The sequence below is a fragment of the Blennius ocellaris genome (assembly GCF_963422515.1).
Source record: "Blennius ocellaris genome assembly, chromosome: 11".
Classification (NCBI taxonomy): Eukaryota; Metazoa; Chordata; class Actinopteri; order Blenniiformes; family Blenniidae; genus Blennius; species Blennius ocellaris.
The window spans coordinates 7,108,583-7,122,142 of NC_137660.1; the positions used below are offsets into that span (position 1 = coordinate 7,108,583).

General features: G+C 44.6%; 1 protein-coding gene across 1 annotated transcript; it reads right to left on the reverse strand.

The window, feature by feature from the left end:
- Positions 1-2,465: 2,465 nt before the first annotated feature.
- Positions 2,466-7,263, reverse strand: dusp6 (dual specificity phosphatase 6). The gene is made up of 3 exons (XM_080505447.1): positions 6,282-7,263; positions 5,549-5,983; positions 2,466-4,167 (listed from the first exon to the last, which is right to left on the reverse strand). Exons 1-3 carry the CDS (start codon positions 6,682-6,684, stop codon positions 3,854-3,856), a joined length of 1,152 nt encoding a protein of 383 aa, XP_080361573.1. The 5' UTR covers positions 6,685-7,263; the 3' UTR covers positions 2,466-3,853.
- Between the last annotated feature and the right edge of the window lie 6,297 nt (positions 7,264-13,560).

The window sequence follows — 13,560 nt, forward strand, 5'->3', positions numbered from 1 at the left end:
AGAAATGTGGAAGCCGCCTGATAAAGGGGTTCAAACAAACTGGACTTTGTATGATCTTCCATCGATTGATCCCATTGGTTCATGTTTCAGAAGGACTGGGTTCTGGTTCAGACATCTTCATTAAGCATGTGATAACCTTCTTATGCGCGACATCCACAAGACCCTGTAAACCCAGGAAATGAATGAATGACTGTCTAACTATTAGCTCAAGACCTTGATTTGGTGTAAATGAGTACAATAGTTGATGTAGGCGTGTAAAGCTCAGTATGCATATATACAGTTCTGTTTACACAAATGAAGATGAGAACTGTCTTTTTCTATGATGTTGCCATTAGATACAAATTTTTTAGTTAGTGATCGTGAAACAAGGCCGAGAATGCTTACTGTGCATGTGTTTCTGTTGGATTGGAGGAGACGTATTATTAATTATTGGCGGAGGGGGCGAGGGGGGTCACCTGCTTTGGGAAGTAGGCAAATGGAAGAGAGCCAGCACCTCCTGAAAATGGAAGTCTTTTTATAAATCATTTGCGTCAGGAAATGAGTGTGCAGGTTCAGCCCTTTGTTACGTAGCCAATGATTCACTCACTTTGTGCAGCTGCATGCCAGACTCCTTTTTACAGTCCAAAACCTGAAAAGACGGCCATGAAAAGAGACATTTCAGGTCCATAGTATTCTTGGACGTCACATATCACATTGCTAATTGGTGTGATCTCTTCGTTTGCTTTGTTTCTTAATAAATCAGAGCCTCCGATCGTCTGTATGTAGAATGTTCTGTCCAGGCAACTCAAGATTTGTTCAGTTTTTTTTCATCCTCTTATGTCACATTAATGAAATATTTAAGATAAAATGTTCCACAAAATGTTGTAGTACTTGTTCACATTGGCTACTTTTAGTAAAGATGAGGATTTAAAGAAGGTTTTATATAAGAAGCGAAGCCCTCTCGTAATTTGACACCAACGTCAACCCTTTATCAGCTTCCGATGTCACTTGAACGGATGATCACATTAAAAAAAAAAATCCATGATGGGTGATATCTGCTTTTGCTATCGAAGTGTAGTAATTTGACACTAGCATCATTTTCTCTCATTCACAACAGTGTGATCCTGAAATGCTGTTACTGCGCCCGCACACCAAGGCCACAGTGAATAGTTCTTCTGCACATGTGTAGCTACTGTCGTTGGACAATATAAAACAATGGCGTCCTGCACAGTCCTCCATCAACAAACCGCTCATGAACTACACCATCTCCTGGATAAAGTTGATATTCACCCATTAAAAGACACTCAACTTCATCGTCCGTCTCTATTGTTAAACGCTTATAACGTATTGTTGTCGGCACTCATGTGTTTGTGATTTCTTCACAGAAAATAACCAACAGCACCAACTGGTGGCCTGCTATGCCAAATACATCATTTTTCAGAGTTTCCGCTATTTTAATGTAGACGGATGTTGTTTTCAGAACGATGCAGTGCGAGTGCAAAGCTTTTCTGAAACGAAAACACAAAGACAATAGGTTTTCACTTGAAAGGTTGTCATTTGTTGTTGCACACATACTTGTGGTGAATTTAGGATCAGCCTCAGATTGAGCACCCAGTGAAATCCCACAGGGGGAGCATGCGTGTGGCAACGTATACGAAAATGCAAATTAGTCAAGCTGAAACGCTCTGGGCTGGCAAAACAATCATGTTCAAGCACAACTGAGCTATTTGTCTCTCTCTCACACACACACGCATCTTTTTTTTATAACCTGAATGTGTCGTTGACGTTTAACTCACACACACTGTCACGGTGTTGATCAGCCGGTGTTGGATTTTTGTTGACTGTCAAACGAGGTTGAAACAAGTTTCCCGTGTGGGAACATAGAACTCCAGAGAGGAGCCGTCTTCTCCTGAGCCTCTCAGATTTTAGCAGGTACACGCTGCTGTTCTCACCATCAAATCGCTCCACCGCCTCGGTACTTTCTGTTCTCTTTGATGGATGCACGCGCAGGCCCCGCCTTCAGAACAGAGCTCCGGGAGTGTTTGTTTGAACCCGAAGCCCTCGCTTGAAGACCAGCACCTGGAAAAACCGGTCGAGCTGTTTACAGCGCTGCCAGATATCACTGTGCTCTCGTTGAGTGACTCTTTGCAGGTTTATGATTGCCCTGGAGGACGGAGCGTGCCGGAAGCGTCACGTGACAGGACGAGCCGGCTCCGAACTGGAAAGCAAAGCGTGGGGCGGTGAGCGGCGCGGTTAATGGAAACCTCGGCGAGCCGCCCCGTGATTCACAGCGTGTCTCTTCTTGCCGTGACTCGGCCTCACGGCGAACAGCCCAACGGCACCGCCGGCGAGGAGACACTTGTGCAAATGTGTTACCGCGGACACAGACGAAAACGCCAACAAGCGTGTCAATGAACAAACAGGCAGAGGAAGCAGGGAGTGTAAACAAAATAGCAATTTATTAATAACTTATCTTTTCTTTACATTCGTAAGAGAGGAGTGTGGAGGAGGGGGAGCGGGCAGAGGTCACCGAGGTGGCGTCCTCTGGAAAGAGGCCTTCTCTACTGAGGGGTCTACGACACGACCCCTCCCCGAAGCTCCGGGCTCTAGTTTTGTCTCGTCTTGACAAATAAAAACTGCATTTCACAGAGTTTTTCCCTGAAGAGGCGAGGCGAGCAGAAGCCCCCTGCTTTTGTCCACACGTCAGAGATTTTCAACCCTTGTGCACAGCTCAGGAACATTCCCATTAACCTTCAGAGATCTCGCAACCCAACGTTGATCTGAGTGCTTGAGCTATCTTCAGTCAAATTAAAATGGCAATGAGGGTTTGGTTGGCTTCTTGTGCAAAATAAACAAAAACAACAAAAAAAAATGCTGTGAGAAAAATAGGAAATTCTCTGAAGGCTAATACGAATCCTTCCTGAGCACAAAAGTAAGGCAAACAAGAAAGTTGGTTTTGATTTGTGAGAGGGCAGGTGCAAAAACAAGGCCAGTAGGCTTTAGTTCACACATAAAGCAATAATGGAATATATTACACATGTACACATTTTTTTTGCACGAATCTTGGAAAGCCTAGTCAATTTTTGGCATAATCAACTTAAACATACTGATCAATATGCAGCTTGTTTTCTTACATAAAAGTAGAATATGAAACAGAGAATCTTCAGTACCCACTTGTTCCAAAGGGTATACTATAGCAAGGCTTCTTATATTAAGATATATATACACAATGTATAAAGGTTTTGAAAAGACTCCGTAAATGTAAAATCGAGTCCAGTAGATAGTGTGCCTTCTAAACCCGGGGTGTTTCGACCCCACGCAGGCAACTCTTCACAGAAGATAAAGGAGACAACGCACCCTGACGTCTTGGGGGGGGAAACCAGTGCTAGACCCCCAAAACCAACATACAAAAAGGGTTTCACTTTTCTGTCCAGTTTGAACAATCATGTCTCTTTGGCACACCAGCCTAGGAACGTACAGCTGTCCCAACACTTTTCCAAGTTTCCTCGGATACAACGACAAAACAAACAAACAAACAAAAAAAAAAAAAGAGAGATAAAAAAGACCTCGGGAGTCCGACAGCAAAGTATGACTGTAGAAACTTCAAATGATTCTCTTTCTTTTGTCTGTCTGTCTCTTTAACCGTCTCTCTCTCTCTCTCTCTCCATTTAGTCAACAGCAGCTGCGACTTGGCCAGGCAGCTTCGGCCCTGCGGTAACCGCGCTCGGCAGCTGTCGCCTCCAACCAGCTGTATCAATAACGTCCAGAGCGGGCGACGGGAGGGAAAAAAGAAGAAACTTTTTGCAGCTTTTTCCAAAAGGAGGAACCAAACCCCTCCTCAGGCAAGGTGAGTGTGCACCGGCGAGGGCCGACCTCACGTGGACTCCAGAGGGTCCAGCTGGAAGACGTTGTGGTTGGTCGGGGTGGTGAAGTACAGCTGCTGGCTCGGCGGCGCCATGCGGTTGTCGCACGGGCTCTTCAGGCCCAGCGTGCGCTCAAAGTCCAGGAGCTGGCCCATGAAGTTGAAGTTGGGCGAGATGTTGGACTTCTTCATCTTGACGATGTCGTAGGCGTCGTTCATGGACAGGTTGAGCTTCTGCATCAGGTACGCCACCGTCACCGTGACGGACCGGCTGATGCCGGCCAGGCAGTGGACCAGGACGCCGCACTTCTGACCCCGAGCTTCGTCTGCGAGGAGACAAAAAAATGTTGAGAATGTTATTAACCTGGTTTCATCTAAAGTACAAAACCCAAAACAATTCAATCAGCTGAGCACTTCAGTCTCCAGAAAGCAAGGACTTTGTCCAAAAAACTGTTCTGGGCTTAAAATGTGTCATATAAGTCTGATCCTGATCTTTAACATGCAAAGTGGTCATAGTTTGCAGAGAGGAAGTGTCTACATCCTCTCTGGTTGACTTGACTGCAGCAGCAGTAATAAACAGGGCAAAAGGTCAATTCCTCACATTTAAAAAAAAAAAGTTTAAAGCAGCATCTGTGTCATGTTTGGCCATTCAGAGTTAACTAATCAATAATTTAAAGCCTGTAATGTTCAAGTCAAGCTGCATTGGAAGTTTGAGAAGATCCGGGGGGGGGGGGGGGGGGGGGGCAGTGCAACTTATTATCCCGACCGTCTCCCAGGCGTGTCAGTCAACAAACACAGAGTCTGTGACAGTACTGCACATGAACACAGTCCACATTCTTTGTTGTTGTTGTTTTTTTTTTTGGGGGGGCGACTAGCCGGCTGGGAAATTGACTATTACGGTCTATTAAACCATTCTTCCGCTCGCCAGGGTTACTTTGACAATGGTGCCATTTGGGCGTGTAAATGTAGGAGTCATGAGGGCACGCTGTCAAGGCGAGCAGGATGTCAACAGGGCCTGTAAATGGCTCCTTTTGTAATGTGCAGGGAGGAAGAAAAGGAGGGGGTGGGGGGGGTGCCATGTCCTAGATTACTTTCAATGCTACTTCCTTCCTGTTGCTCTCAAATGACCACCCTCCCCTCTCGCCCCCCTCCCCCCCTTCCCTCATTCTCATGTTTCAACATCGCCCTTTGTGCTGCAATTACACAAGCCCTGGGACAAGAGATAGGCCAGGATGTCTTCCATTGAAGTCAAATCATTTGTACACAGTACATTTTGAGGCTGTGCGCCATTAGAGGCAGACTTGTGTTCTGCCTCCAACACAATGGCCTTAATCTGCCCGCTCAGCGTGTCCCTGCCCGATTGACTGATAACGGCAGAGCCAGGGACGCCTCATCTAATCTCAATTGCACAATAAGAAGCGAGGAACTTCCTGACAGTGATAAGACATATCGCGGTAATATGATTAAGCGCCCAACTATCCGGTTCACCTCCCCTGCATGGTATAAACAACAGGGTGAAGGGTCGGGGTGGCGCTGGAGTGACTGGCATTCTTTTGTGAAAGCGTCTACATTCATGCTTGCATCTTAATAAATAATAATGTGACTAAGCTTTACATACAGTCTTCAATTACATGAGGTTGTGAACAAGCCAATGCACCAGCTGACCCCGGTCCACACAATGCAGCAAGTCTGTCTGGTTCAACTTACCGATGAAGCTGATGGCCTCCGGGAAGAACTGTGACAGGTTTTGGCTCCAGTGGTCTGAGATGGGGATCTGCTTGTACTTGAACTCTCCTGCGTTCTCGAAGAGGTTGGGCAGGTTGGGAGTCACGTTGAGGATGTACTTGATGCCGTACTCCTCCAGCACGTCGAGGTTGGTGGAGTCCTTGGCGCAGCCCAGGTAGAGGTGCGGCAGGATCTCCACCGGGAAGGAGGGCTGCGGGTTCGACAGCGGGCTGCCGTCCGAGTCGGTGGCGCTGCTCGGGTCCCGGTCGATGTCCGACTCGATGTCTGAGGAGTCGGAGCTGATCCGCAGCCCGCCGAGGCCCAGCACCTGGGCGGTGGGGGAGCTGCTGTTGGAGGAGCCGTCCAGGTTGGTCTCACACAGGGCTGGATACTCTGCCTGGAATTTACTGAAGCCACCTGGAGAATAGCGAACAGTCAGAAATTAATACCAGGCTCAGGTCACACAATTTACGCATCGGATTTTACGCATCGAACACTTCACGTAAACTCAGCAAATCCAATGACTTTTTATGATGTCTTTAATATGAGAGACCGCAATCCTCATGCGATCACCTTCTATTTATGAGCCGTAACAGGAGGAAGTTTCATGCAAGGTGTGTTTAAATGCATTTCAGACTTTGCGCAAACATTTGCGGGCATGAATGAAGCCGGAGCGGAGGAAGAAGAAAAAAAAAAGTGAATGAAGCGCACTCACCCTCCAGGTAGTAGGCCTTGTAACCTTCATCCTTCATCTTCCTCAGCAGTAAACCCAACACGGAGCCGCCGTCCACGTTCTCGTTCCACTCGCGGCTGTACTCGTCGTACAGCACGATGGTGTCCGTCTTGCACCTCCGCACGAAGCGCTCGCGGTCCTCCCCGTCGGAGAGCAGGGAGCGCACGGGCAGGTTGCCCTTCTTGAGCCGGCGGAGCATGAGGCTCGGGATGGCCACGTTGATGGCCGTTTCGACGTGCGACGAGTCGTAGAGCTCCTGGGCCCGGCAGTCCATCACCAGCAGGCCGTCCCTGCGCGTCTCCAGCTGCTCCCGGAGCCAGTTCACCGTCTTGCTGATCGCCATTACCGAGTCGAGCTGGACGACGGGCTTGAGCTTGTCGAGCATTTATGAAGCAGAGGAGGAACCGAGCGAGCTTTGGAGATGGTGGGGCGGACAGAGCGGTGGGGAGATTCCACAAAATGAGAAATCTCTCTTTTTCAAGTGCACTCTCGAGGGCCGTCAGTGGCACAGAGCGCAAAAAAACCCCTCAAAAACAAATAGTAATCAGGTTAAAAAATGAATCATTAATATGCCCAACGGTGTCCGTGCGCTTCGGGACAAACGTGCATTAATAAATACGCCGGTTCCCTTCACAGATTTCTTCCACTGGCGCTCATTCATGCGTCTGGTTAGAGAGAGCGAGATATTTCTCAATGAGTCACAGCGGGCCTGCGACGCGGCGGCTGCTGCTGCTTCCTCTTATATAACTCCACGGGTGCACGGAGCGTCCACCTCTCTGTCGGTGGATGCTGGATGAAACACGCGGGGATTGTTGTATCCGTTTCGTTTGTTTGTGCGCGCGGACGCAGCTTGTCTCCCCGCTTCTTGTTCTCCCTCTCCTTCTCGTATGCGCTATGAATCGAGGCTCTGCAGACAGTCTCTTCCCTTTTCCTCTCTCTCTCTCTCTCTCTCTTCCTCTCTCTCTCACCCTCTCGCCTGTGTTTGTTCTCTCTGCGGCGCCGAGCAGCTGAATGGCTACCAACAGGAGGCGTTCCGTCGGATACGTCGCGCCGGCCGGCCAATCGGAAGAGCCGGAGCGGCGGTCGCCCTGGAAACGGGGGCCGGATGGAGCAGGCCCAGTGTTGATGAATTGTTAATGAGTTTGTCATTCACAAAAACGGAGAGGAATTTCCGCTCCGGATCAAGTGAGTGCAAACAAACATAAGAACTGCAGGGAGAAGGAAGGAAGAGAGGGAGGGGAGAGAGGAGGAGTGTGGCCTTAACTCAGACTGAGAGATCCGAGCTCCACGATAATAATCCAAGCCCATAATGTTCTGTATTGCAACACGTCAGTGCGCGGGGAGCGCGCGCTGGATGCGCATTTTATCCTTCACTGTACCGAATCACATGCGAATGAAATGCTGAATGAGCAACTTTTATGGTCAAATCCACAATCTGCAGAACGCGTGTGAGCTGCGTGCCCCGCTGAGCTTTATCCAGAAGCCGTGGCAGCAGGTCCGTGTCACTCACGACTTTACACTTTCAGTGTGGCGCGCGTTTACGCGTTCTACATTACATATTAATCATACGGTTTTTTACGCCCTGGTGCACATTAAGCACAACGGTTTGGCACAAAACCTAAACAACAAAATTATTATTATTATTATTATTATTATTATTATTATTATTATTATTATTATTATTATTATTATTATTATTATTACTACTACTACTACTATTACAATTACTATTATTATTATTGTTGTTGTTGTTATTGTTGTTATTATCTAGTGAGCTGTGGAGTGCTTCTGTGTAACTTTTGTGAAATGAAGGCAGCTGCAGAACACCGCTCGGTTATATCGTGATCAGACAACAGCTCTGGTGGCTATTTCTGTCTGTGCAGCCTTCACCGGAGTGAAGAGGCTTGTTTGTGTGGGCGCTGGTGTTTCAATATGTCGCTGTCTCTTTCTCCCCTCTGGCTCTTTTTCACAGTGGCTGTAACCAATATTTTCATCAAATTCTTTACGCAAAACTTTTTTTGTGTCTTGTACTCTTAAGTTTATCAGCAAATACAAGATTCCTTTCTGTGTAAGGACGTGGGAGGGTGGGGGGGTGGGGGAGCATATAGCTTGGGGGTGGGGTGGCGTGTGCTTCCTCACAGAGGTGTGGAAAACTGTGCCATCGCTTCACATCAATCAGCCGGATCTCTGGCGTCCTTTTCACGCCCTTTTACGACGAATCCACGGGGCCGCGCAGCATTTCCCATTAACAGCTTCGAAACAAAAGGTGTGTGTGTGTGTGTGTGTGTGTGTGTGTGTGTGTGTGTGTGTGTGTGTGTGTGTGTGTGTGTGTGTGTGTGTGTGTGTGTGTGTGTGTGTGTGTACCATCTGCGCCGCACATGTTTTGATATGCTGAACGTTTGATTGAGGGGGAAAAAAAACAGTTTCTCCTTCATATCCGCAGGTTTGACCAGTTTCACAGTCACCAAGCACATCCTTTTACAAGAACACTATTAGTATTTATTCAGTGAAAACAAACAGGTTTGATTGCTCTCGTTGCTGATAGCCACAGGCAATAGCTGCGCACATCATCTTTAGTGTTCCTGTTAATATGATAATTACTTGGGAATGAGCTTGTGTTGTCTCAATGTGCACGTGGCTGTGACGTTATAATGTTCATATAATGACTAATCAGCTCGTTACATTCGGCTGGAGTCACATCTGATATCAGATTGGGCCATTATTAAAGTCCTGAATTATATTTTATTTTAATGTAGTTTTTAACAGTAGTGCTGCATTTTTTTTCAGTCCCACTAAACTATTACAGTGGAAAGATGATTGGAAAATGTTCTTGAGCGTGAGACTAAGTTATCGTCTCAATCACCTGTACTACATTCAATGGCCAAAGATGTTTTATGATTTCCTTCTTTTGATTTGAATAAAAAAAATTCAAAGAAGTAAAAAGTACATTATTAAAATGGATGAAACATCTGCTTCACATTTTTCATAACATAAAAAAGTGTGAGTGTCCTTACTAACACCAGATTTAAGTTAAAAGTTACACCTTTTACAATTTCAAAAGTTCAGCCAATGTGTTCAAATAAGTCACATTTAACTAACTTTTTTTGTCCCAAATGTCCTAAGATATATAAAATGGTTTAAAAAGTTCATATTTCCTATATTTTAATGAGTGCAATAAAAAAGACACATTTCCCTGATTCATTCTTCTTTTTGTGTTTAAAGTTAATCGTTTATATTATAATTGTTTAAAAAAATTATCATCATAGACATTTTTACATCAGACTGAGACTCTGTTCACACAATGTTTAGAGTGAAAAATGAATAATTTTTTTTATTTCACAAAAGTTTCACGTTTTGAAAACAATGTCAGTTGACATGGAAATGGCAGAAATTCTTAAAATTATGTAGTTACCATTTGCTCAAATTGCATGACATTTGCAGGGATGATTCTCCTTTATCCAAGGGTGGTTAGTGGTTGGGGGTCAAAGGTCGGGGGGGCACACAGATATTGTAAAATGTGTGTACATTTGTGTCAAACAGTGATAACGAAGCAATTCAAACAATGATGACAAGTAGTGGAAAGAATGTTGTGGTGGATCAAATAACCTTGTCATCCATTGGTTTCCATGGTGACAAAGGTAGTTTTAGTGAAGGTATGCGCTCTCGTGAGAGCCAGTTCTAGTTTGTTTTTGTAATGAAAACATACACACGGAAAACAATACGCTATAAATGTAATCATTGGCGAGTAAATGGACATCAGTATGGACAGACGACAAACGACTGCTAAAGTGAAACTTTTTGGAAACGCACCAATGCAGTCTCCTTGGAAACAGGAGCAAACGCAACTTTCTGGAAATGCTCGGGTGTCGTCTTGGTGTTGACAGAGGGAAAGCTGCTGCTGTGCATGCGCACCATGGCAGTAACATGTTCAAGATGGACGATAACAAACGTGGGCGCCTCCGGAGTGTCATGACTCCCCGTCTGTATTCTTCTGGGACTTGGTAGTTTGATAGTTGAGAGTCACCTGGGATAGCAATCCAACTCCCTTGTCTTCCATACACATGTCTGTGTACTATTGTTCATGTTTTCAGGGTATTTTTGTCTGCAAAAGTGTGGTTTTATTAGAAAACAAACTACATCGTTTTCAGCATTTCTGACATTTTTATGTTCATGGCCATTGCTTTCAAAACGTTGTTTTGTGGCGAACGCGCTGAAACAAATATCACCTGATCTGTTTGTGTGTGTGTGTGTGTGTGTGTGTGTGTTTTGTTCCTCCTCGCCAGCCCCTCCCGTCTCCTTGTGAAAGACACCAAGCTGTTTCTATTCCCTTTCAGATACATTCTGGCCTCTTTCATTTGCCCCCCGCCCCGTCTTTCTCCATGTTTTAACCTCCTCCCTACCTCCTCCACCCCGCTGTTCACCCTTTCTTCTGCCTCCCTTTTTGTGTTTTCTCCTTCATCAATACATTTTTATTAAATCTCCTCCCTGCACATGAACCCTTCTAGAAAACTTGTGTAAATTGTGCCAATGTTGTGTTAACTTGATCCATGATACTCAGAAGAATCACACAATGTTTTCAGTTTGGAACTTTTTTCACTTCCAGACCAAACTTCAGGACTGATGTAACTCACCACATCAGCACTGATGATACAGAGTGTACGATGAAGAAGTGGACAGGATGTGCAGACAGTACTTCATGGAAACGGGTGACTCAGTGATCAAACACGATGCACAGACAACTCATCCACGGACAACTCGTCCACGAAAGTGCCAACCTGGACATCTTGTCCAGAACAATTTTTTTTCAGCATTATTGACTTGAAGGATTGGTATTTAACACATTTGAAAGGATTTTTAACTGTGTCTGACACAAAAACATAAGCTATATCAATATATTTTACACAATAATAAAGTTAAAATGCCACTTCACAGATGACGGCTTTGGAGCTCGTTAAGGTGTCGGAAGCTGCTTTCTGACATGTTAAGGAGGTGCGGGGCTCAGTTTGTCACCTAGAGTGTCTTCCGATAGCGACTTTCAAATGATAAACATGATTAAAATATGACTGTCATTAGTGAGCTGGGACGTTAGTGCTGAAGTTTTGGTGGGGGGGCATCATGTGCGCAAAGAAGACCCTTCTAAACGAGAATAAAAAGCCATATGATACCATACTAAATACATATATATGGACGTATACTAGATATACGAAACATATATAATGTATCAACTACAAATAATATGCAAAACTACATTGTGCAGGACTTATTTTCTCCAAAAAATTCTGGATTCTCATCCGTGGACAAGTTGTCTGGGTTTTGTGGACGAGTTGTCCTCCAATCATCAAACACCAACCTCTGCTCGTCAACGCATACAAGAACTCCTGGTGTCCAACTCCTCTCAGTGAATCTAGACAATAACACAGACGATAGCATCCATGTTGAAGACAGACACCAACCACGCTCAAAGGAATTTAACAGAGGTATAAACTGAATGTGAGTTTGGACAGACATGTCGCAGATGTATGATGGCGTGATTTTATCTCCCTGACGATTTTTTGATACCCATTTCTTCTGGGTACAAAGGAGACGTTAGCTAGCCATCCTAGCTAACATCCTGGATGTTTGCTCAGGCCAGAGTCAGGCAAGTCCAGAGTCAATGATTAGCTGCATCCATACACCTTCATCAGTTCAAGTCCTTTATTTGTCACAGACAATGGTACACTGTACAATGTGCTGTGAAATGTGTATTACAGCAAACATGTACTCCGTATACTCATCATTGTTAACGTTTATAAGGCATTGTTCTTTGAATGCATGTATATGTGGTTTCAATACAAAAACAACAGCACCTACTAGTGACACTGAAAACAGGACACAAGATTACTGATGTATTGGCCTTATGTGACCAAAGTGGAATTTAAAGGGTTTAAATCATGAAAACCTTTAACTGTTTGATATTTTTTAATCAGGATTGAAGTCAATCAAAATACAGAACTCAAAAATGGTGAAAAATACAAATATAGATTATTATTAATTGAAAATTTGAAGACAATGTTAAAAAAAAAACTCCACAGTGTTTCAGTGATACATACACATAAGGGAAGGCAAGGAAATATGCACAAACACAGCAATTATAAAGGCCACATCAATGGATAAAATAGTCTTTGTTGATGTACATTTTTGTGTTTAAGCTTCAATGTCTTTGCATCCACTTTGGCTCACACTCCCTCCTCCTCTTCCTCCTCCTCCTCCTCTTCTTCCTCCCGGCTACCCTGCTGCTGGCCGCTCGTCTCAGACGGAGGGAAATCCTTTGTTCCCAAACAAAGACTCACAACATGCACTGATCGGTCTGAAGACAGACCTGTGTGTGTGTGTGTGTGTGTGTGTGTGTGTGTGTGTGTGTGTGTGTGTGTGTGTGTGTGTGTGTGTGTGTGTGTGTGTGTGTGTGTGTGTGTGTGTGTGTGTGTGTGTGTGTGTGTGTGTGTGTGTGTGTGTGTGTGTGTGTGTGGGTGTGTGTGTGTGGGTGTGTGTGACACATCGTCAGGAAGTGAGTGCGGCTTATCGTGATGTTTCTTGTCTGAGAACGCCTCTGATGCAGATAATGAGATGTCGGTGTTGCGAAATGTTCAAGTTTTGCACGAGATGCGGCGTGAGTCTGTTTGTGTTTGTGGAGCAGGAACGAGCGGATCTAACTGACAAAGAAAACATAGAAAAGGAACCAAGATCACCTTGAAAGTGTCTTTCTTCATTGTTTTGGCCGACTCTGCATCTTCCAAAAGAAATGTCTCCACTTATGCAGATGGCAGTGTCGTAAATGTTTGCTTTATTAGAGAAGTACTGTTAAATTCAAAGTTATAAGCAGTACAAACCTTCATTGTTACTTTCGAACTTTTCGTGCATGCGATGTTAGTTTTATTGCACCAAACAATTTGCAGATCTTGCATATCATTCCCTGTGTGTCTGACGTTATCTCAGCCCAGTGTGACTTAAACATGAGATTCCATATTGTTCTTCATCTCACAATGTGATCAACGACAACTTTGGTTTCCCTGAGTAAGTTTTTTTGAGTGAGGAATTATCAATTTAAAGATAAATGGGATGCAGGACAACATTCATTCAAACTTTATTCATAAGAAATTCCATGCAAATTCCATGTAACCGTCACAAAAAAGAAAAATGAAAAAAAACATTCTAATAATGATTATCCAAATTATGTGTCATAAAACTGAATAAAAATACAGAAAATATGCCAATTAATGGGTCA